Raw genomic sequence first — 25970 nt, forward strand, 5'->3', positions numbered from 1 at the left:
TTTATGATACAGCAGAGAGGGCTATTAACATGCTTTTCCTATCTCAAATTAAACACTACTGGCTGTAACCAATGACACTAGAGTATCCAGCTCACTAGTCTCAGTAGCTTTTCAATGGTTCATAGCTGCTAATTGTGCAAAATATTCTAAAGCATTAAAAGTCTACTTGAAATTCTGCAACGTAGCTGGCTTTCACTGTACTGCAAAAGTGACACATTATTTTAGATTAGTTCCACTTCAGATTGAGGAGGGGGGGGAGAGAATTTGATGCTCTGTCTAATTTTAATGACAATCATCTTTCATATTGTGCTGTTGTATAAAGCACTGAGGAAACTTTAAATATAATTAACCTTTCCTGTGGCAGACTCCTGCCTCGGGGCCTGATCCAGTCTTTATTAGCTGAAATACAGATGCCACAGTGATAAAGCCTGGCATAAATACCTGGCTAGAGAAGAGAGGTTAGATAGATAGGATCATGGCTCTGATTTTAAAAAGTATCTGGATTATTACACTATATCCCATATAATCATATGTTATCAGCTAAGGCATGTGAGGCTGGTGAACACACTGCATTTGGGGAAACCTAATGTTATATAATAGAATATCTGATTCATTACATTTTAATCAAGGGGAATAGCAGAAACAGTTAGAAAATAGATTTGCAACAAAGGGTTTAAGGGAAATTTTAGCAGTGGGGGTTTGAGCTAAACAGGACATAAGATCCCCTGCTTGCACCACAGTAGATGAAAGGGAAATTTGCCCGGCCCTTTTTCATGGGAACCGTTTGGAGGAGGATATAAAAAGCCTGGCTGAGAGAAGGGCCAGGAACAATTCCAGTCCCTATGCTCAGGCGTATAGGGACTGCTTCCTTCCTGCTCCCCGAGGGTACATGGTACCCTGAAGTGGGCAGACATGAGGCTGGTCTATGGTTCCTCCCCACCATTGTACAACAGCCAGTTGGGGGAGGGGAGTGAGTTGTGCCCCTCAGAGGTGCATAGTAGTACATATGCAGCCTCTGCCTACCCGGGAGCTCTGGGAATCCTCACTCTCTGGTGGGCAGCTGCATAACAACCCTTTCTATGGGTTGTGACTAAATGGCACAATCTAGCCCAATGTGATTTGTGAACTGGAGCCAAGTTTGCCAACTCATACCACCACACTGACATCAGTGGGAGTACTTGCAAGAATAGGTGCTACTCCCAGCAGTGAGTGAGTTCAGGATCAAGCTCTTGATTAGTTTACTACCCAGACCTAGTCACACATGGGGTAACATTTTAAAGTGCCTAAGTGACTTAGGAGTCTGTCCTGTTTTCAAAAGTGCTTTAGACACTTAGGACCCTAAGTCTCATTGAAAGTGAATGAGACTTAGGCTCCTAAGTGACTTGGGAGCTTATGAAAATTGTACCCTGGTCTTTGGGAGTTTTTTATTTGCCATTTCAAAAATAGGTGACTCAAGTCATGTTCCCAAACAAATCGTCTGATTTTCAAAATTGAAGAGTAGCCAGCAGCTCCCATTAAAGTCAATGGGAGCTGATGGGTACTGAGCACTTGAAAATTGTCACTTTTTTGGAGCCTAAATGTGGATATAGGAGCCTCAGTTTAGGCACCTATTTTTGAAAATTTGAATTATTATTGCAGCACCTGGGATCCCTAGTCATGGACCAGGAACCCATTGCGCTAGGCACTGTTCAAACACAGTGAAAAGATGGTCCCTGTAAGAAAAAGATGGTCTAAGTAATCTTAGTTTAGGTAATCCTTATGGAGAACACATAATAATCCATTTTCATGCGATAGTGATGGCCATTACGTTTTTTTAAGGCAATCAGAATGTCAGAATAGGGTATCATCCTAATTAACATTTTAAAAATGTCAGGAAAGGCTTTTTTAGGAGAAGTCTGTAAATTGTGCAAGTGGCTGCTACTGGCATCTAGTACAAGAAGAAAACTGAACACTCTCCTTGATTGCATCACTCATTGGGGGTTTTACTCTTTGACAGGTTTTGGCATTTTATCAAAACGGAGTTATTAGCAGAACACCACCCACAATCACACCGCTTGTTAAATACAGAACCTATCCTGAAAAAGAATGATCATAGCAAAATGTCTATCTAATTTTGATTGTTGGGGCAAGATTGTGCCATTTAGACACAGCTCAAGTAAAAGATGGTGCAAAGTACCACCACTCTAGTGGGGGCACCAGGAGCCATTCTGTTCTGCACCACTTAGGGCTCCCAGGTACAATGACGGGGTGCAGCTTACTACCCTCCACCCCTTCTTGGGACACCATATGTCCATATAGCATAGGGAGGTAGAAGTCCCTGTGTTCCCAGACTGGAATTCAACCTGGCCCTTATGTGGGCAATGCTACCAGGGAAATGATCCCTGACCCACACTGTGCTTGCACTAAAGTCCAGGCATAATCTGTCTCTTAAAGAGCAAATGGGGGATTTTTTTCATGTTGAGCAGTAGTGCAAGATACCTAATGGGTGAGGCTACACAAATGAGCAATTGGAAAGCCTGTCTCCTGGCACTTTGGGTAGACATTATTTCTTCCTTAGGCTGACTTAAATTTTCATCCTTGTTTCTAAGCATCCAAGTTCACATTGTTCAAACCATGTTTTCTACCTCTTCTAAACCCTTTTTAGCCTCCATTTTGAGTATTAATGCAGTTAAATGAAAGATATCGAAGGACATGGGAGAAGAACAAGGCTATTAAAGAGTGATTGCTACTGTAGAGAGCTGCTTTTGTCAATGGGCCTGATTCTGCACTCCTTTTGTGTTCAGAGCCCCCACTGCAGTCAAGGGGCGTTTATGTTGTGGAAGAAGTAAAGGATATAAAGGAATGATTCCTCATGTCTGGAACTGATTGTAAGTCCATGAGTATTCTTCCATATTCTGCCCTCATGTTAGTCTGTGTGAGTGTTCAGTGACAACTTGAGCCTTTTGAACACACATCTTACATACAGATGTGCTTAGGAGTCAAGTGCTGCATAGACCTGGTGCTGGCCACTGCATAGCAGCAGATTTTCCCCTCACCCGCCCCCCACTGTGGACAGTGGTGGTGGGGAGGAGAGGGAATGGAGGTGTAAGGGAATTTTGCTAATTATTTTGTGCCATTTTGCAAGGCCTTTCATGCTTTTGCTTTTTCAGTGATATACTGATGAAATGGCAACATTCACATGGAACACATGCAAGGAGGTGAATTGTCATGTTTTCATTGTGAAGCCATTTTGGCTCAAAAGCAAGGCATTTTTACTGAACATATGAAAAAACAACAGCAAACAGAGCAAATATAGGCCATTCCTGATGTACCTAAAAAGCACAGGCCCAGCTGGTGTAAATTGGCATAGCTCATCATTCCTGCAGTTTTAGTACTTGTGATTATGTCACATCTGTAACCAGAAGGCCACCTCACCTGGTCTACAGAAGAGTTCATGGGTTCTTTGATATCCATTTTAGATACACTGAATAATTGTAAAACTGCATTACTGTAGCCAACTCTTCATTGCACTGCTGGAGAATGATTTCCTATATTATCATAGATTTAAGCTAAATAAATATGTAAAAATTAAAGCAGCAACTTCAAGACTTCATCCCGCAATCCTAAGATTGAGTGGGCATTTTGCTTGCACACGAACTTCAGATCAGATCTTTATTTTGGGCCTGATCATGCAGTATGCATGGAAACCAATAGGAGTTCTTCGTGTGGTAGCCAGCATTTTAGCTATCACTAGATATTGTGCTGGGGACTTCTAGGACTGAACACATGAGGCTCTGCAGACTGAGAGAAAGAACCAGGCTCTGTGGCTAGGCACTGTGATACTCTTCCTCTGTGGATCCAGCCAGTAGGTTACAGTGGGAGGTCTTGCGGGATCAAGTTCTTTGCTACTGCAACCATGTCAACATGAAACATTCTTAATATTACATTCATATTATTCATGTTTTACAATGCAATTAAAAATAGCTCTTGCCCTAGAGGTTACATGAAGGGAATTATTGCAAAATATTTACAAAAAGATCTTTTTAAAAAAAATGATAACACCAATGTTTAGCGGTGTTTTCTGGATGTTGCTGATGGAATAATTAACAAAGGATGAACCAGAATCAATAATGCTTCCTACAGTTTGACATTATTAAGTGTCTCCATACATGCTTGATAGAGGTTGAGGCAGTCTATGGATTTATTACTTAGACTTAGGGTGTAGAATCCAGCCAGTGAAATGGCCATTTATTCCAATGGAACAGGAATGCTGGGGGGTGGGGGTGGAGGGTTGTTTTTAAAATTTGTGGTAGAAGCTTAACTCAAGAAATGGTTACAAGGAATACTATCTACAAGATCCACAAATACTTACAATCGTCTATATACAGATAGAGATTTATTTATTTAACTGTAAAATCTCCAGCCTCATACAGTTCTTTTAAAATTAGAACTGGGGCAAAAACTAATCATTCTAAAACCAAATGTGTCATTAAAAGAAGGAAGAGAGAGATGTGTTTCTGCCCCTGAGAATGGGCTACTCAGAATCAGTCAGTTGAATCAGCACTTTTAGTGTGAAATCCTGGCCTCATTGAAGTTAATAGCTCCAGAATTCCATCCTTAACATTTTATGAAAATGGTCTTTGAGGATGAAAGTCATCCCTGTAGTCATGCCTGTGCAGAGGGCAATTCGCCACATAAATCTCACTTAAGCTCATTGGAGAAAGTAAAAGATCCATCCCCCTGTGCTAAAGTGGGACTTAATGGATAGAACCTCTGCAATAGACGCTCTGCAAAGGGTTGAATTTCACTTCTACAGAAGAGTTTTGCTGTAAGAAACATTCTGGAATAGCATCATTTTATTATAAATCCAAAACACTAATAACATTTAAAATCAAATCAAGAAGAAACTAAATAGTTGAAAAGATTCCAAATAGTCTTCCAAAAGCAGAATAATCGCTAAGAGCCTTCTGTCCCTGAAGCACCATTCTCATTTCGCTAGTGACCCATGTAGAAGACAGGGTCTCCCTTTGATTTTTTCTGACGTTGTCTTAAAGTGTCAACATTTGATATGCTGGTATCATAAATATTTTATAGTCTTCACAACTGAGATACTCATTTCCTCAAAGATGCATAAATCTGTATGCAGCTTATTACACTCATCCTGAATATGTGTTTCAAATCATGCTATAAACATATAACCTGTATTGTAGACTAATAAAATAGTTTCTTTTTTCCCATATCAGAAATAATTGCATCTTACATTTACAAGTTTTTTTCAAAATGTACAGTTGGAGGGAGGGATTTTCTAACTGTAACAAAGTAATGGATAAAACTAATTTAAGGCTTTTTACATAGGTACATGGGTATATTATTACATGGAAAAATAAACTATTGCTAAATGAAGAGAGAGTTTACTATGGAAGAACTGTGTTAGTCATCTAGTTTAACTGGATTTATATAATTAATTTCAGGTTTAAATTAAAATTAACAGTTGTGCAGTAACATACTATATAAAAACTTGTTCTTTGTTTACCAAGCACCACCCACCATCATTGCAAAAGTATTCAAGATAAAGAGTACCTTATGCTGCAAATAGCCCCACTGATTTCATGTAGACACCACGAGGAGCAAGATAACAAGGTACACCTCTACCCCGATATAACACGACCTGATATAACATGAATTCAGATATAACGCGGTAAAACAGTGCTCCGGGGGCGGGGGGGCGGGGCTGCGCACTCCGCCGGATCAAAGCAAGGTCGATATAACGCGGTTTCACCTATAACGCAGTAAGATTTTTTGGCCCCCGAGGACAGCGTTATATTGGGGTAGAGGTGTACTAAGTGAGAGTAAGGTTGGCAGAATCTGTCCCTTAGGATAAAGCATTTCTTCTGACATCTTTTAGCCAGTTGCAATGAAGGGCCAGATTTTGGAACCCTTATATATCTTAGTAAGCAGTTACTCACATGAGTAGTCTCATTAGCTTCATTTGGGATTACTGATGTAAGTGCTCACCAATGTGAGTAATAATTCCAAAATTTGACCCCTAATTTTTAAAGTGCAAATGTAATTAGAAAAATGACTTTGTAAAAATTTCAATGTCCATGTCACATCTGCTTCCTATAAACATATAGAATATCTGCTTACTTGTATGAGAAAAGTTATTACTACTTTTCATTTAGCTCTGCAGAGTTAACACAGCGATGGGAGTGTGAGCTGGATGCTATTCTGGCTCATGCATCATCAAATGATAAACCGAGCTCCATCTGAGCTTTCTTTAACACTAGTGTTCATATACAAGTTAGAAAGGAAAGCTCGAATGTCAAGTCCCAAGTTGAGTTTTCAGGGCTAGAAGTCTGTATAAACAATGTTGTGAAGTGAGCAAATTTGGTGCCACCTCCTGCATTCCCTGAGCACTCAAATTTCCCATTGACTTTGATGGGCATTTCACACACACACACACACACACACACACACACACACACACACACACACACACACACACCCCAATTCCATATTCAGGCCCTTGGAAGAAATGGAGGGTGCAAGTTTTATAGAGTCATTTTCAAAGTAGAACTATGTTTTAAGGATGCTTATAGTTAAATTAATTTTAGAGACACCACTGAGACAAATTTGTCCTGTTTAAATCCATGGAGTAATAAAAGGAATGAATTTAGAATCATGATTCTTTAGCTATTTCTCTTGGGTCATCATTAAGTGTTCCTCTCTTTCACCATCCTATAGAAAATGGTTATGTCTCTCCAAGATCTTTGTCCACTTAGTTTTCATCAAAGCAGTACGATATGCCAGTTAGGCTCCTGTGCTTCAGAGCACATTAGAAATACCAGGAAAATATGGAAGAAGCTTGGAAAATCTTCAGATTTGTCACTTTGCCATACAGTTTTGACTTTAGATAGATTTTATGGCAGGCAATGAAAACCATTAAAGTGAGTTCATTCTTTGAAATTTGTCTCTAAAAATAGGGTCCTATGTTTAATGTGTTTTAGTGACTCCATATCCAATTTGCTTAGCGCACAAGTTCTTAAATATTTTTCCTAATGGTCAGCACAGTAAACCCAACTTGGAGTGTGAAAGTCAAGTTGAGTTCCTTCCTTCTTACTCAGCATCACTACTGTAGCAATAAAGATGATGCAAGCTAAATTATACAGGCCATAGTGGGGTGTGCAGGTGTAACCCATGTTGTAATTTGGCCTGCATGATTGCTGTTAGTGGAGAAGGAAAGAACCCAGCTTGAATTTCAGAGCCGAAAGCTGAGTTTGCAGAGCTGACCAAAAAAACTTCCCTTTTATCTTGCAAACTGTGCAGAGTTGACCTGGAGTCACACTAAAAGACCACAGACATGGAACCTCATACTGATATTTTTAAAGCAGCACCCCACTTGAAGCCAGCAACCGCACCTGCTTGGTGTACAGGAAACTTTTAAATATCTAAGGGGAGGTTTGCTCAAAAGCATTCGGTATTGGCCAAATGCTGCTCGCACTGAAGTCAGTAGGAGTCAATAAAGCAAATGAGCGTTTCACCACTGACTTCAATGGGAGAAGAGCTAGGTCAATGCTGAGCACTTTTGAAAAGTGACACTGTTAGTGTCTCCCCTTCATTTTACCTGATTCTGTTTGGAATTCATTGTTCCATATAGTTTTTGGAGCCTACAACTCCCAAATGAACTATATATACTATATATAAAATTAAGAAGGCAACATTTATACTATACATTTTATATCTATTATTTCTATACAGTTATTATGTGCCTATTGCCCTTCAGTATACACACAACTCCACCTAGTACTCATGGGAATTCTGAGCACATATAAGAAGAAGAATCCTCAAAGTAATATAAATGTGTAAACAATTGTCCAGTTACATTGTACAATCTGAAGGAAAAAAAGAGAAACAATATATACAGAAGACAAATAGAATAAATAAACTGAGATGGATATATATGAAAATCCCTGTCAAGAAAGGCATTAGTGTTAAAATTCTCTTGTAGGACAAAAGGACAAAATTTTCCTGTTCAGTACACAAGCAAAACTTGTTTCCCTACCAGTACATACACAGAAATGCCAAGTTTGACCCATAGAGGGAAAGCAAAATATCTACATCAATCTCCATGTACAGATATGACAGGAAAAAAATTCCCTCAGCCTTAACTACCATACCTTTAAGCAAATGCATTCATTATATTTTCTAAGAGACAAATTCTGACCTTGGATAACTGCATGACTCCCATTGAAGTCAATGAGTGCCTCATCCACATTTTGAGGGCAGGATTAGTCTCTGAGAAATAAAGCAGCTGGCATTCATGTTCTACTTTAATTCTGAAGCTGATTTCAAATTGGTATCTTGTATAAAATATGAATTTAGAAGAGCAGTGTGTTTTATCAAGACAACAGGATTCCAGTCACTCTATACCATTAAAATTGAAAGCACAGAAAAGTAAGCAAGAATGAGTGTAATCTTATAACTACATCATTGGAGTTCTCAATGACACTTCTTTGCATTCATCATAGCACATTTACAAGGTATCAGTTTTGATTTGGTCATTGTTGTTTAAAGCAGGAGAAGGCTTGCTCTTCTGACCTTCAGTCCCCCCTTTGGATGTTTCCTGAAATAAAAGCCTTGGCATCCACAGTGACATTAGGATTCGTTTATATTCTTTTCGAAAATTCTGGTTAAGAAGTCCGTATATTATTGCGTTAAGGCAACTGTTGAAGTAGGCCATGAAATAGCTTACGACGAACAACCACTCAGGAATTTTTGGTGCCATTTCCAAAGGATTGATAGCTACAGCTAGTCCAATGAAGTTCAGTGGTGCCCAACAAAAGGCAAAGATCACAAAAACCACGAACATTGTGAGAAAGTTTCTGAAGTCACTCGGCTTCAGTCTTGGTTTTATTTCTGATTTGACTCTTCTTCTTACTTGAATCACTAAGATCCAAATCCGAAAGTAGCAGAAGCTCACAATAGTGATAGGTACTATGAAATGAATTATGACAACAGCGATGGTGTAATAGGAGCTAGCAGTCTGAACAAATGTGCATGAATAGATGCGCGGATCATACTCTAAAGAGCCAACGAAAAAATTTGGCACTGTTGCAACAACTGTTAACACCCAAATTAGGCAGACGTATAGCATTGTGTTCCACCAGGTATACACTTTGTCATAAGCAAAGCTATGGCATATGTAACAGTATCTGTTTATTGCAATTGCAGCAATGTTGAAGATGGAGCCTATTACGCTTAGTCCCATCACAAAGCCACTCAGTTTACAGTGCATTTCACCCAAGGACCATCCATTGTGGAAAATGGCTAAGAGCACCAGTGGATATGGATACAAGGCCACCACCAGGTCTGCCAAAGCCAGGCTAACCACAAATGCATTACCTACGGAAGAAGAAAAGAGAGGCAAATAAATATACTCATATTTACGAAAGAGAAGAAAATAGTTTCAAACATTTGTAACACGAACATGTTCAAGGTACCAGCAAGAAGCAGCTATTTCAATAGCAACCTGTCTGTACATGAGATCTAGCTCTGTCATACAGAACACGCTATCACATAAATGTCAGCTGGTGCTGAGCAGTTGCTGAGTGGCTTATAGCTATTAGTGACTGCGCTTAGGCCGGTGGATCTTCCCACAGTAAATACCCTACTGCCAGCATCACTATACTATTCTACCGCCGTTTATAAACTTAAACATCAATAATCCATTATATATAAACTAAGTCAGTTTATTGTAACCAACTCCAGTAGTTGGAGAGAGCCTTGTGCGAAAATGTGATTGAAAAGGCAGCTAGGTAGGCAGATACTTGTGTGGTGGATCGTTACAGGCTGCCACTGTAATACACCTAGGGATTCAATAAACTGCAAAGGGAAAAATGACAGACAGAGCAGGGATGATGGTACCAGGATGATGCATCATATGTTTATTTCAAATAGCTACACAATAAGCTGAACTACGTATATTTTCTTTGGTATGTTGCCTATCCTTTTACAGCTATTTTGCCATTGAATCAACTTAGGAGGAAGAGTGAAACACCTCCACCATCTTCTATACAAAAGCACACCAAACTATGCAAAATCAAAAATATAGGAGTGTAATAGAAAGAAAAAGTATTTAAATGCACAGAAGTCTAGATTCTTTTCTACTGTTGATGTTAAAAGAAACTTCAACAATAAAAGTGAGGCTTATTGTCTCTCTTTAAATAATACCCTTTTCATCTATTTGAAGTTTCTGGACTGTATCTATAAAATCATTCCTGTATAAAACAATAGGATATCAAAATTTATATTTGAAATGTGAAATACGTTACAGTAAATAGTGGTTCCACTGATTTTGTGGGAAGAACCAAATACCTTCTTAGCAACTTCCCAAAGTAATATAATAGGAGAGTTACTAATATTAGGTTTCTGACATTCAGGAAACATAAAAGATGTTCTTAGCTTGGCTGTTTGCTTGTTTTTATTGAAATCCATAGAGTAGTAGTAGTAAAAAAAAATCCTTTACACTGTGAACGTAATTGTGAAAAAGACCAGTGTATTTTTAAAATTATGTGTGAGCATAAATCTGGTGTTCATTTACAGTGAACAATTAAGGGCTCAATCGTGGAAGATGCTGAGCATTCTGTTCTTGATCCAGTGACACACCTGTGCACATGCTTAATTTTAGGCATATGAATAATCCATATGCTTACGTGCATTGCTGGATCCGGTCCATAGTGCTTAGTCCCTTGCAGGATTCAACACTTAGAAACAATGGCAAGACCAGTGTCCATACAAATTTCTCCACACACTTTAGCAAATATACCTTAACCATACGGAAGGAATATGGAGCTCTGCTACTCCCCTCTACTCAAAGGGAGATCTGCTTCCATCAACCCCTTCACATGAGGTAAGGGAGACTTACGATACTATCAAGAAGGACCTTGAGCAGATCACTGCAGACTACATGGCTCTGGGAAGAAGGATAAAAGAGTTTGGGACACAAGTGATGTTCTTGTCCCTTCTCTCTGTTGAAGGAAATGGCCTGGGCAGGGACCAACAAATTGCGGAAGTAAATGCGTAGTTACGCAGGTGGTGTCGGCAAGAGGGCTTTGGATTCTTCAACAACAAGCTGATGTTCCAGGATTACTGTGCTGGGATGGGCTCTATCTATCTATTACTAGGAAGAGCATCTTTGGACATTGACTGGCTAACCTGATGAGAGCTTTAAACTAGGTCCAATGGGGGATGGTGACAAAAATACAGCCAATGCGTATCTAGGCTCAAGTAATGAAGACAAGGGGAAGGGGCTCATTTCTGAAGAAGGATCTAGAAATAACAACTGCATTCAAAAGGCAAAAAGAAAAGCAACAGGACAGTCTGTAAAGTATCTTTGATGACTGTATGTGATTGAAAGGAGTATGGGGAACAAGCAGGATGAACTGAAAGTCATAGTATATAAAGAAAATTATGACTTAATTGGCATGACAGAGACTTGGTGAAACAACTCCCATGATTGGAGTACCTGCATTGAGTAATATAGCTAGTTCCAAAAGGATAGGTATGAGAAAAAAAGAGCTGTTGCACTGTATGTCAAGATTGAATACACTTGTTCTGAGGTCCAAGGGGAAGTGGGTCACAGACCTACTAAGTCTCTGGGTGAGGATAACAAGAGAAAAGAACAGTAGTGACGTTATGGTGGGACTCTATTATAGACCACCAAATCAGAAAGAGGAAGTGGATGAGTAATTCTATAAGCAGTTAATAAGATTAACTAACACACATGAGCTAGTATTAATGGGGGATATTAAATTCAATGATATATATTGGAAGACTATTGCAGCAAAACATAATACATCCTGCAAATTCTTAGCATGTGTAGGAGACAGCTTTCTGATTCAGAAAGTTGAGGAAACAACTAGGGGGTCTTCCATTTTGGATCTGGTTTTGACCAACAGGGATGAATTCGTTGCAAACGTGAAGGTGGTCAGGAACTTGGGAGGAAGTGATCACGATCTGATAGAATTCAAGATCCTATGGAAATAAGGACATGAGAACAGCAAAACAAGGACACAGGACTTCAGAAAGGTGGATTTCAACCAACTCAGAGAAATAGTAGGCAAGGTCCCATTGAAAGACCAATTAGGAAGAAAAGGAGTCGAAGGGGGCTGGCAGTTCTTAAAATATGTAATACTAGAGGCTCAACATCAAGCTATTCCGATGCAGAGAAAAGATAAAAAGAGGCACAGGAAGCTAATGTGGCTGCTCAAGGAGCTCTTTAACTATTCAAAAACCAAAAGGGACACATACAGGAAATGGAAGGAGCGGCATGTCACCAAGGAAGTATACATGGGAAAAGCGTAAGCACATAGGGACAAAATCAGGAAAGCTAAGGCAAAGAATGAGTTACAGTTGGCAAGAAATGTTAGAAACAACAGGAAGGGGTTCTTCAAATACATCAGACAAAAAGAAAGATCTAGGATGGTATGGGTCCACTGCTCAATGGAGAAGGTGAGCTGGTAATGCAAGATGATAGAAAGGCAGAGCTGCTCAATGCCTTCTTTGCTTCAGTCTTCTCACAAAAAATAACGTGACCGGATGACTAGCAAAGTTACCAGAGACAATAAAGGGGAAGGGATGCAGATCAGAGTAAGTTAAGAATATGTCAGAGATCTTCTGACCAATTTGAATAAATTCAAATCAGCAGGGCCAGATGCTATTCACCCAAGGGTACCGAAGGAATTAGCTGAAGAAATCTCAGAACCACTAGCAATAATATTTACAAACTCATGGATGACAGAAGAGGTCCCGTAAGACCGGAGAAGGGCTACTAATATAGTGCCCATCTTTAAAAAGGGGGGGAAAGAGGAACTGGGGAACTATAGACCAGTCAGCCTGACTTTGATACCTGGGAAGCTACTCAAGCAACGTATAAAACATTCAATTTGCGAATAGCTGGAGAGTGGAGGGGTAATCACTAGCAGCCGGCATGGATTTACCAAGAACAAATCATGCCAGACTAGCTTGATTGCCTTCTTTGACAGGCTAACTGATTTGATGGATAGAGGGAATGTAGTGGATATAATATACTTGGACTTCATCAATGATTTTGACACAGTCCCATGTGACATTCAGTTAAGTACGCTGGAGAAATGCGGGCTTGACAGAACTGCCAGTAAGTGGCTACATAAACAACCACAAAGAGTAACTATTAATGGAATGATGTCGGATTGGAGGGAGAGGTTCAACAGGGATCTCTTCTGGGTCTGGTCTTGTTTAAATCTTTATTAATGACCTGGATGTAGGTATAGAGAGCATACTGATCAAATCTGCAGATGACACAAAACTAGGACAGGCTGCAAACACTTTGGAGGATAGAGCTAAACTTCAGCGGGATCTCGAGAAATTGGAGACCTGGGCTATACACAACAAAACGAAATTCAACAAAGACAAATGTAAGGTGCTACACTTAGGGAAGAAAAACCAAATGCATAAATGAATGGGGGATAACTGGCGTGGCAGCAGCACTGCTGAGAAGAATCTGGGAGTTTTAGCGGATCACAACCTCAACATGAGTAAGCAATGCAAAACTGTTGCAAAAAAAGTAATGCAATTTTAGGTTGCATTAGCAGAGGCATAGCATGCAAGTCATAGGAAGTGATAGTACCGCTCTACTCAGTGTTGCATAGGCCTCAGCTGGAGTACCCTGTCCAATTTTGGTCACCAGTGTATAGAAAGGATATAGAGAAACCAGAAAAGATCCAGAGGTGAGCGACACAGATGATCAAAGGGATGGAATGCAAGCCATCTGAGCAAAGGCTGAACAAACTCAGCATGTTTAGTTTGGAAAAGAGGAGATGAATGGGCGATATGATAACAGTCTTCAGGTACTGAAAGGCTGCCATAAAAAAGATGGAGAAAAGTTGTTCTTTTTTTGCCACAGAGGACAGGACGAGAGGCAATGGGTTCAAACTGCAGCATAGCAGATTTAGATTAAATCTCAGGGACAACTTCTTAACTGTAAGAACAGTAGGACAATAGAACAGACTGCCTAGGGAGGTTGTGGAAACTTCTTCCCTGGAGATTTTCAAAAGGAGGCTGGATAGCCATCTGTCATGGATGGTTTAGACACAACAAATCCTGCATTTTGGCAGGTGGTTAGACTAGATGAGCCTTGCATTCCCTTCTAACCCTATGATTCCACCTTCCCGCTACAGTCAGGACAGGTGGTCTACAATGAAAGGAGATTGGCTTACCTCAAGATAGATGCAGAAAATTTTTGAGGGCGCTCCTTGCTATAAATTTGGCAGCACTTTGCAGGGCCGGGTCCTGCCTGCTTTATGATTCCCAGGATGCCCAAACACCTTGATGTCCACTGTTCATTCCAACACTCAGTTGAGTGTTGGAATAATTTTCTTTGAGGCTGTTGGATCCCTTTTTCTGTACTTGTCTCTACGAGGTGGAGTACAGAACTCAAAATGAGGGGGAGGCAGGGGTTAAGATGACTTTAAGACAGTTTCCTGCCCTCCCAATCCTGAGTTGTTCTCATGGCTGGAGAGTCCATAAGAACATAAGAACATAAGAAAGGCCGTACTGGGTCAGACCAAAGGTCCATCTAGCCCAATATCTGTCTACCGACAGTGGCCAATGCCAGGTGCCCCAGAGGGAGTGAACCTAACAGGCAATGATCAAGTGATCTCTCTCCTGCCATCCATCTCCATCCTCTGACGAACAGAGGCTAGGGACACCATTCTTACCCATCCTGGCTAATAGCCATTTATGAACTTAGCCACCATGAATTTATCCAGTCCCCTTTTAAACATTGTTATAGTCCTGGCATCATTTAGACAGCCCTAGGAGTCTAATTTATGGTAGCTTCCCAGAATCTCCTCAGACCCACCCCAAAACTCTCTTCCTGCCCCCAGTTTCATTCCTGGTATGCACCTTACATCGGGATTGTGAAGAGGTCCTCAAAAGGCAGCCTTATGGTTGTCTTCTGCAGTGCCTGGGCTGGGGGAATCCTCCACAGGTCAGATATAGGGGGTTTATGGCCCCTTTACTCCACTCCACCCTTTTTACTTGGCATAGAGGGGACAGAGCCGGGTGGGGAAGATCTGACCGTGGTGTGTATGCTTCATGGTAGTAAGTATCTTCACCACATTTTCCCCACATTGTGATATCTTTTGGGGAGAGAAAATTTAATCCATGATAACACAGATTAAATCTCCATAAATCCCCTTAAACATCAACCAGGCACATATCTCAATTCAGCTAAAGGAATCACCTATTACTTTCATAAAATTCTACCTGGCTTCTAGCCATCAGGAGATCTTCCCCATATAATTGAATCATTTACATTTCACACACACTTACAGGTGCAGCTTCTTATTAAATGCTGCGTAAAGATAATCCAGAAAAGCAGGTGGTGGTGCTGCTGCTGCAGCGGCATCAAGCCTTCTTTCCTTGTGAGAACATCTGTGAGATCCCTGAACATACTCAGTATTTGTCTTACTGATGTCTTTCAAAAGATCCTTCTCTCTCTAGTCCTGGAGGGGGCATGGCTGGAGAATCCTTGGAAATAGCTAATTAAATGTAAATCTGATTTCAGAGTTACCAGCTAAAGCCACACTGTGGAGAGGGTTAGACTAGGTTGAGATGGCTGGGAAATTATTTACCCCTATGAAACATTTTGATGAAAACAATTTTTTTTTTAATTTTCAACAAAAATTTTCTTCAAATATTTTCAGGTTTTTGTCAAAAAAACCAAAACAAAACGGAAATTGTTCCATTTAAAAGAAAAATTTTACCTTTCCGTGGCTGAAATGTGAAGTTTTTATTCAAAAAAAGAAAACCTTTGAGGAAAATGGAAAATATTGGGTAAATATTTCTGTTTAGTCAAGAAGCCATTTTCTGTCGAGGAAATATTTAGATGGGAAATTTTCGACAAGCTCTAATACTGCATAAGTAGCATCCAAGGAACACTAGTTTTTTAATCATAGCAAGGTGCACAGCACTTACATGTAGGAATAGAAATCAGATATAAAAGGCTCCCGGAAAAAATGCAGAAAGTCTATGGGACTTGTGATCCTAAATGAAGCTTTTGAAAATGCCACCTATGATGAATAAGGCCATTCCAAACTGGTCCAGAAATGAATGTGACATTAGTGCATAATATATACTGCATTTTAGGAGACGGAGTGTAAAAGCCTGACAGAAGAATGTTTTCTGTGCTTTTTCAGACGATTCATTGCAATATAAGGGCCAGAGTCTTGTCTCTTGTGGAGCTGAGTGCAGAATATGGTCCTAAATTGTTATATTATTGCAATGAGTAGTTTGAAAAAGCAAAGAAAACCTTTTCTAATGTATAAATAATCTAAACTTTTGGAAATCAAAGGACTGTGATGTCTTTGAAGTTCTGTGACAAGCAAATGTTCCTTAACATGCCTATGATGCAGTCTCTAGCATGGGTATTATCCATAAGAAAATTACCAGATTAGTGCAGGAACCACCCTTTGCTCTCTCCAGCAAGTCTGAAGCCACAGTATGCTCAGGTAGTTGGAATTAGGTGTCCCGATGTCCCGATTTTATAGGGACAGTTCTGATTTTGGGGGCTTTTTCTTACATAGGCACCTATTACCCCCAACCCCTGTCACAAATTGAAATAACGCATTATTTTTTTAACGAGCATCATCAGCATGGAAGCATGTCCTCTGGAATCGTGGCCGAAGCATGAAGGGGCATATGAATGTTTAGCATATCTGGCACATAAATACTTTGCAATGCCTGTTCTCACTTTCTGGTGACATTGTAAATAAGAAGAGGGCAGCATTATCCCTTATAAATGTAAAACTTGTTTGTCTTAGCAATTGGCTAAACAAGAAGTAGGACTGAGTGGACTTGTAAGCCCTGAAGTTTTACATTGTTTTGTTTTTGAGTGCAGTTATGTAACAAAAAAAATCTACATTTGTAAGTTGCACTTTCACAACAAAAAGATTGCACTACAGTACTTGTATGAGGTGAATTGAAAAATTACTATTTCTTTTGTTAATACACTTTGATTTCAATTACAACACAGAGTACAATATCTAGGAAAATGTAGAAAAACATCCAGAATATATAATAAATTTCAACTGGTATTCTATTGTTTGACAGTGCTATTAAAACTGCGATTAATTTTTTTGAGTTCATCGTGTGAGTTAACTACAATTATTCGACAGCCCTAGTTTGAATTAATCTTTTTTGAACATAGGAGACCAGAATTTCATGCAGTATTCCAGATGAGGTCTCGCCAATGCCTTGTATAATGTTACTAACACTTCCCTGTCTCTACCTGAAATACCTCGCCTGATGCATCCTAGGACAGTATTAGCCTTTTTCATGGCCACATCACCTTGATGGCTCATAGTCATCCTGTGGCCAATCAATACACCCAGCTCTTTCTCCTTTTCTGTTGCTTCCAACTGATAAGGCCCAGCTTATAGCAAAAATTCTTGTTCTTAGTCCCTAAATGCCCGGCCTTTCACTTCGCACTATTAAATTTCATCCCATTTCTATTACTCCAGTTTATAAGGTCATCAAGTTCTTCTCGTATGATATTCCAGTCCTCCTCCATATTGGAAATACCGCCCAACTTTGTTATATTTGTTATTTATTTGTTTAGCATGAATAAGGTACTGGGCATTGTACAATATACAAAAATAAAAAAGTCTGTGGGTTACATTTTTTTCAAGTGCGACTTAGGCAATTAGCAGCGTACATCCTATTGAAAATATATTAAATATACAAATTTGCATTAATATTAGAGTTAAGGTTACAGTTTTTAACACACAGAAATAATGATATACAAATGTCTGGGGGATACATTTTACTCTCGGTTACATCTATTTAACTAAGAGCAGGATTTGGCTAGAGTTAATGTTCCCTCAGTTGCATCTAACTGAAGTAAACTGGAATTGTACATGGATATCAGAAGGCAAAATTGAGCCCATTGTTATTTAAGTCATATATTTAACATCATAATTAGTCCTCCAAATAACCCTTCTGTGCACAAAGGGCAAAATCGGTACTATGTATTAATGTAATAAGAATGATGAATATGTTAGCCCTGTAATACAAAGGCATTAGTCTATCAAAGGACAGTCGTGTGATAGTTATCCTAACCACAAGAGAGAAGCTCAGAGTAGTTTGTCTCCAGAAGCTCGATGCAGAATGCCCTTGCATATTTGTTACTTTTACTAAGAGTTAAATTGGAACATTTAAATATTAAATCTCTGGTTTAGATTCCATATTTCAAAAAGGCTGAAATAATGATACTATATTAATGGTATTGACTTCATAGTATTGACCAAGGAGGATTTACAGAGAATAACAAACTAGGTAGACTGGGAAAACTGAAAATTCAGACTGAAGATCAGCCAGGAGAAAACAAAAATTATGCCAACTGGAAGGCAAGAGGAAGAGAGAAAGATCAAAATTGGAGACAAAAACTAGAACAAGTGGAAAAATTTGTAAATCTTGGAGGACTAGTATCAAACATTGGGAATTGTGAAGATCACATAAGAAGAATCGGACTAGGTGCTATTGCATTCAGATCTTGCATAATTTTCTGGAAGGCTAAAGACATTCAGATAAAAATGAAGATCAGCATATATGAGACAATTTTCGTGCCAATCAGGAGCGCCGCCAGCTTTTCTGCCGCCCTAGGTGGCGGAAGGTCCCGCCCCGAAATGCCGCCCCCCACAGAGGCGGCGGAAGGTCCCACCACTGAAATACCGCTGCAGCCGCCGCCCCCCAAATTGTAGCGCCCTAGGTGACCGCCTAGGTCGCCTAATGGGTTGTGCCAGCCCTGGTGCCAATACTGCTGTTCGGTTTGGAGTGTTGAAATATGAGGAAAGCTAACAAACAAAAAATACTGACTGCAGACATGAACTGATTGAGAGGAATACTGTGAATTTCAAAACCACAGAAAATAAAAGATGAAGTGATAAGAAAACAGCTAGGGCAAGAAATAATGCTGTTACAGAAGATTCAAGAAAAATGACTGCAATGGTTTGGATACATGTTAAGGATGGACCTGGAAAGGATACCATATATGGTGATACATACCAAAGTGCAAGGAAATAGAAACAAAGGAAGACTGAGGAGGCGTTGGATAGACATAGTGAAGAATCACATATAGAACAAAAAGGTTTAAAGGTTAACAAAGCCATGAAGCTGGTACAAAGCAGAAAGTGGTGGAAAGAATTCATTTGGCCCCATTTGTTGCTGCTGAGCTGATGGGCAAAAATCAAAGAAGAGGAGGAAGAGTGACAGTATTGGCGTTAATCTCTGTGCCTCAGTTTCCCCGGTGTAAAATGGGAATAATTGTACCACCTCACCTGACAGGGGGTTTGTAAAGATAAGTTAATTAATAAAACAATAATTAAGAGACATCAGAAAAGAATTCTGTATCCACTGTAGGGTTTGAATGGTGTGCAGTAAATAAAACACAGGGCCACTCACTGAATGATGATAGAAAAAAATATTGAATAGGAAATATGAACATGGTGCATCCTGTTATGAACATGATATGGATGTGTGAGGCAGGGGAGAGTCAAAATGAAAAAAAAAAACAAAGTTATCCCAGGTTATGGGTCTGAGTGACAGGGAGGTAGTATTGTCCTCAGTGACAGAGAAAGGGGGGAGAGGAATGATAAAGGGTGAAATTCTGACCCTAATGAAGTAATTTGGAGTTTTGACATTGTCTTCAGTAGTACCAGGAATTCACTCAAGGTGTAAAATTGATAACAAAACATCTTAGAAAATATGTCAAAATAGCAGACTGAGTGTGCCAGAGATGCTTACAATATGTTCACAGTTGATTTATCTAAGACAGGGGTGGGCAAACTTTTTGGCCTGAAGGCCACATTGGGTTTCCGAAATTGTATGGAGGGCTGGTTAGGGGAGGCTGTGCCTCTCCAAACAGCCAGGCGTGTCCCAGCCCCCGCCCCCTATCCAACCCCCCCCCTGCTTCTCGCCCCCTGATGGCCCCCCCTGGGACTCCTGCCCCATCCAACCCCCCCTGCTCCCTGTCCCCTGACCGCCCCAGGACCCCCCGCCCCTGACTGCCCCCTGCCGCCCCATCCAACGCCTCCTCTCATTCCTGACTGCCCCCCTGGGACCCCTGCCCCATCCAACCACCCTTTCTCCCTGCCCGCCCCCAGAACTCCTGCCCCTGACTGCCCCCCCGCTGCCCCATCCAACCCCCTCCCTTCCTGACTGCCCCTCCCAGGACTCCTGCCCCCATTCAACCCCCATTCCCCACCCTCTAACCGCCCCGACACCTATCCACACCCCCGCCCCCTGCCCACCACCCTGAACTCCCCTGCGCTCTAACCCCCCCTGCTCCCTGCCCCCTTACCCCGCTGCCAGAGCACCAGGACAGGCAGCCACGCCGCCCGGCTGGAGCCAGCGACGCCACCGCGCAGCACAGAGCACCGGGTCAGTCCGCGGCTCTGCAGCTGCGCTGCTGGAATAACAGTTTCTTACAAGGCTTTGCATTAGTAACTGCTACCAGTAGCACATTCCTACAGGGAACAGTTGAACACACTGCACCGGCAGGAGCTCGCAGCCCCGCCACCCAGAGCATTGTGCCAGCGGTGCAGTGAGCTGAGGCTGCGGGGGAAGGGGAACAGCAGGGGAGGGGCCAGGGGCTAGCCTCCCGGGCCAGGAGCTCAGGGGCCGGGCAGGAGGGTCCTGTGGGTCGGATGTGGCCCACGAGCCATAGTTTGCCCACCTCTGGCTTAGTCCAATGTCCATGAAAGTCAAATGGAAGAATTCCCATTGACTTCAATGGGCACTGGACCAGGCCATTAAATAACAGAAGTATAAGGAAATAAAGGTCACTTATTCTAAAGTGGAAATCCTGTGAGAAGCTATTCTCACAGTACTTCCAACCTGACCTAAACCAGGTAGTACAGGAAATCTTACTAGCAAAATCTGGCAAGTTTTTCACCCAGATTTCTCAACTAATGAGGTCCAGAAAAGCAACTGAACTCCAGAATTGCAGAAAATTGAGAAGCACTAATTTAAGGGAACAAGAGCTCCACCAATAAAAGATACAGTAATAAATGGGGGTATGGAGTTTTCACAGGTTCTTACTGCAGTAAAGACGGTTATATGTTTGTTTAACAAGAATGTGAAACACTGAAAACATATGGTATAGCTAACATGCATTAAATTGTGAAAGTTCAAGGCATGTGCATAAAATATGAAAACAAACAAACAAAGAAAAACCCCAACCCATAGTTTCTATCCAACCAAAAGTTTCTACAACTTTTAAAAGAACAGACCTCTTCTCAAAACAGAGCTAAGAAGTAACCCACTAGCAACCTCAGGTAGGAAAAAGCCTGAGAAAAGGTCGGCCATGCCAAGGGAAGTGGCCAAAGCTTACTCTGCTATTTTATAATGGGGTGTTCAAGTCCATTAGCATCCCAAAAGGAGATTCTTATTGTCATGACATTTACCACTAAGGCTAGGTCTACACTACCCGCCTGAATCGGCGGGTAGAAATCGATCTCTTGGGGATCGACTTATCGCGTCTCGTCAGGACGCGACAATCGATCCCCGAATCGACGCGCTTACTCCACCAGCGGAGGTGGGAGTAAGCGCCGTCGACTGGGAGCCGCGGCAGTCGATTTTGCCGCCGTCCTCACAACAGGGTAAGTTGGATCTGATACGTCGAATTCAGCTACGCTATTCGCGTAGCTGAATTTGCGTATCTTAAATCGACCCCCCCCTGTAGTGTAGATGTAGCCTAAGCAGAAACATTGCCAAACTGGCCAGCAATGCAGGTGGGCTTGAGGAAACTGGAGTTGTTTAATCTAGCATCTGTTAGCTTGGATACGGAGAGTGCCTGCTACTCCAGGAGAAGCTGTGGGCTGGGGAGATTGGGGTTAAATCCCAACTGTAGATTCTAATTTAAGCTCATTGAAGCTGAAGGAAAGCAGCTGGATCCCCAGCTAAGCCTCGTGTTAACCAGGGCAGCTGAGCTTTGTTCTGTAATCAAAGGTTTATAAAAGATCAGGCTTCTTCTCAGGGAGAAAGAAATCAAGGGAGAATTTCTGCTGTCTAACCAGAACTCAGCATGTACCTGGGTTGTTTTGTGTTGTAGATGATAAACCTCCACATGCTCTTTATCCTGTAGAAGCAAGATAATAAATGAAAGTCCCTAACACAGGGGTGGGCAAACTTTTTGGCCCGAGGGCCACACTGGAGTTGCAAAACTGTATGGAAAGCCGGGTAGGGAAGGCTGTGCCTCCCCAAACAGCCTGCCCCCCGCCCTCTATCCGACCCCTCCCACTTCCCACCCCGACTGCCCCCCTCAGAACCCCTGACCCATCCAACCCCCCCTGCTCCTTGTCCCCTGACCACCCCTTCCTGGGACCCCCTGACCCTAACTGCCCCTGGGACCCCACCCCATCCAACCCCCCTGCTCCCAGTCCCCTGATTGCTCTGACCCCTATCTACATCCCCACCTGCTGACAGGCCCACCCTGAGACTCCCACGCTTATCCAACCTCCCTGTCCCCTGACTGCCCCCCAGAACCTCCCCCCCTTCCTACCTCCCCTGTTCCCCGTCCTCTGACCCCTATCCACACCCCCGCCCCTTGACAGCCCCCCCCCCGGACTCCCACGCTTATCCAACCCCCACCCCCATCACCTGACCGCCCCCCAGAACCTCCGCCCCATCCCACCGCTCCCTGTCCCCTGACTGCCCCCCAGCCCCGGCCCCCTTACCATACTGCTCAGAGCAGCATGCCTGGCAGCTGCGCCGCCCGACCAGAGCCAGACATGCTGCCGCGCTGCTTGGCAGGAGCGCGCAAACCCGCCACCCAGAGCAGTGGCGGCGCGACAGCATGGCTGCGGTGGAGGGTGGACAGCGGGGGAGGGGCTAGCCTCCCCAGCCGGGAGCTCAAAGGCCGGGCAGGACGGTCCCACGGGCCGTAGTTTGCCCACCTCTGCCCTAACAGAAGAGGAAGTCATCTTGTTGTCCCCCGACTAAAGACCCGTGTGATTTGCAAGTGTGGACCCTGGCACAGCAATGAACTTCCTAGGCATAGCCAGTTCACTGATATGGTAAGAGCTGCATTTTGTGTTCCTGGTTCTATTCCTGGCTAGAACTAAGAAGCATATAGACAGGTGGGAACAGGGTTAACTCTTGCAAACATGTAAAGACTAGTTTGAGTTTTGAGACCAGGTTTGTGCAAACCCCAGAGCTAGAAGGGGTAGAGGGATGGAACTATCTGCAACCTCTATGGGGGAAAAGCTAGCTCTGGCCACCCTCATTACACAAATTACAATATTTCTTACCATTAGTTCCACGTACTTTGGGGTTTTTTTACTTGGAATATGTCTGTGTTGTGGTAGTATACATGCTAATAGATTGTTACTGTGACTGATCTTAGGAAAAGGCATAGGAGTTGTGCAAAATATGCCCTAGAGTATGTTGGTCACCCTGACCTTGTAGATCGTGAACTCTGGTTTGGGAATGGGATTCAGGTTCAGTAAGAGACTAGAGAGTTCTGTCTGAGATACTGGGAATTCTTTCTTCCAAGGAGCAGGGGCTTCATCAAAAAGGCTTGTTTTGTAGGTTTCTACTAGAGATTCTGAATCTTGAGTGGAGTGATTTGACTTGACCAGACTGGACTACACTCAACTAACCGCCATGATGCAGAACTGACTTCACGGTGAAGCCTGACTGGGCAAGTGGTGGTGGAGAGCTAACTACATAACAGGGCCCCACCAGAACAGCAGTGGCAGAGCTGATGTCACAGAACAGGACTAGGTAGCTATAGATCAGAATGCGATTGTGTGGTATGTAATTCACTGGAGTGGACGAGGAGGGCCGCCCCCTGACGATCACCAAGTCTCTTTCAAACAGTGAGTGGCTTTGTTTGTGACCAAGAGTTCTGCACCACAACAAGCTGGACAGTTGATACAATGGAACTGAGGGGTTGGCCACTGTTTAGGGCAGGGGTAGGCAACCTATGGCACGCGTGCCAAAGGCAGCACGCGAGCTGATTTTCAGTGGCACTGACAATGCCCGGGTCCTGGCCATCGGTCCAGGGGGCTCTGCATTTTAATTTAATTTTAAATGAAGCTTCTTAAACATTTTAAAAACCTTATTTACTTTACATACAACAATAGTTTAGTTATTTATTATAGACGTATAGAAAGAGACATTCTAAAAATGTTAAAATGTATTACTGGCACACGAAACCTTAAATTAGAGTGAATAAATGAAGACTTGGCACACCACTTCTGAAAGGTTGCCGACCCCTGGTTTAGGGTTTCTTTCCCACATTACTTCTGGAGGGAATTCTGTGCCACTGCGCACCTGCAGAATTCATATCCCCCAGAGATTTTTGTTTGTTTGTTTCCACGCAGAATAATAGATTCTGATGGGGAAGCAAAGGGAAGCCACAAGAGGGGTCATGCGCCCCTCCCCGGCAGCGTTCCCAAGTGTGTGCATCGGTTTGGGCACTGGGAAAGATGTAAATCACCACCTATGGGGGGAACAAGGCTAGGCAGGCAAGACTCTCTCTCACTTGCTATCATGGTGTGCCCAGTGCCGAGGGGCAGAGCCCCGAGGTGTTGCTGGGGCAGGCCTGGCCCTTGCGCAGTGTCGGGTGCAGCCTCACTGCCAATTCTGTGTCCCTGGGGAAGGGCTGCAGGGTAATTCCCCATCTCTGTGCAGCCAGGGGGCAGACAGCCCCAGTGCGTACCCCTTGCCCCCGTTGATGTGCCCGCTCTGCAGAGGCATGGGGCTGACACAAGCAGCTATGGGGAAGTCACAGGGAGCTTTGGCCAAGGGTGCCATTTAGGGAGGGCAGGGGGGTACCTACCCGCCTCGTGAGTTTTGAACCAGAGGTCTGCTCACAGCTGCACTCTTACCTGCAGTGCCACGCAGTCAGATCCCCTCCTCCAGGTGTCAGGGTTCTCCGACTGTGACTCCCACAGTCAGTTTCCTCTGCTGCGCTAGGCCTCTGGGGGTGGGACAGGCAAGGAAGGGGTTAGTCAGGGTGGGAGGGGGGAGCATAAGAGACCCTGTGGTGGGAGTGGGTGGGGAGAAGCAGAGGGTCCCCAGTGGTGGGGAGGTGTTGGAGCCTAGGGGTGGCCAGTGAGGTGGGAAAGGGGAGTCAATCTCCAGGGGAAAGGAGAGGGTGAGGGCAAAGGGCTGTGCCCTGAAGGAGGGGGCAGAGAGTGTGGGAGGAGCACCTGAAGGGGGATAGTCCCTGGGGTGAGGATCTGAGAGAGGGAGAGCTGAAGAAGGGTCGGGGGCTAGGAGCAGCAAGTGCATCTTGGGATCCATTTGCCCTCAGAAGCAGGGATCACCCTTACCTGTCCGTGGGAAGAGACTGGGGACAGACTCCACTAAGCTAATGCATTCTCTCAACTGACTAATCTGCTCTCTGCCTTCCTCCCCATCTCTCCTACTTCAGGGTAACTTGTACCTTGATCTTGCAGTGAGGATCCATGTGGGTGCAGGGGTTTCTTTAACTCTCTACTCCTGGGGGAATCTTTTTTGTTGTCTGTATTGTTACAGACATACTTGCTGACAAGTATTTTGAAATAAATCACCAAAATAATAGAAACTGATGTGATTATATTGGGTTATTCTGACAAAATGTGCAGAACTTTGCAGAATTTTTATTTTTTTTTGGCGCAGAATTCTCCCAGGAGTAAAGCCTTGTATGTAAATATATATAGTTATTGTGTTTTGTTTCTTTTGTTTGCTCTTCTTTTTCCCCCAAATTATTTATGGTGTCATGTTTCCAAGAACTCCTGAATGCTTGCAGGTAGGGAAGACCCACCTAGGAAGATGACCAGGGAGATTATGATTTAATTTCCCAGAGCCATATGTAGTGATACAGCTCTGGATGGGGACTTTTCTGTTTTCAAAAAGATCTAACCCTGGGCTTGTGGCTGTCATTGGCACCTGGCAGAAGGGTT

At 42.7% G+C, this 25970-nt stretch overlaps 1 protein-coding gene across 1 annotated transcript in view; it reads right to left on the reverse strand.

Annotated features, from left to right (window-relative positions):
- Positions 1 to 8512: 8512 nt before the first annotated feature.
- Positions 8513 to 25970, reverse strand: part of MTNR1B (melatonin receptor 1B) — a 46447-nt gene continuing 28989 nt past the window's right edge. Inside the window, exon 2 of the mRNA XM_065414966.1 lies at positions 8513 to 9381. Within this exon, the coding sequence (XP_065271038.1) occupies positions 8513 to 9381 (869 nt within the window). The remainder of the gene's footprint in view (positions 9382 to 25970) is intronic.

The sequence above is a fragment of the Emys orbicularis genome, chromosome 1 (genome assembly GCF_028017835.1).
Source record: "Emys orbicularis isolate rEmyOrb1 chromosome 1, rEmyOrb1.hap1, whole genome shotgun sequence".
NCBI lineage: Eukaryota > Metazoa > Chordata > Testudines > Emydidae > Emys > Emys orbicularis.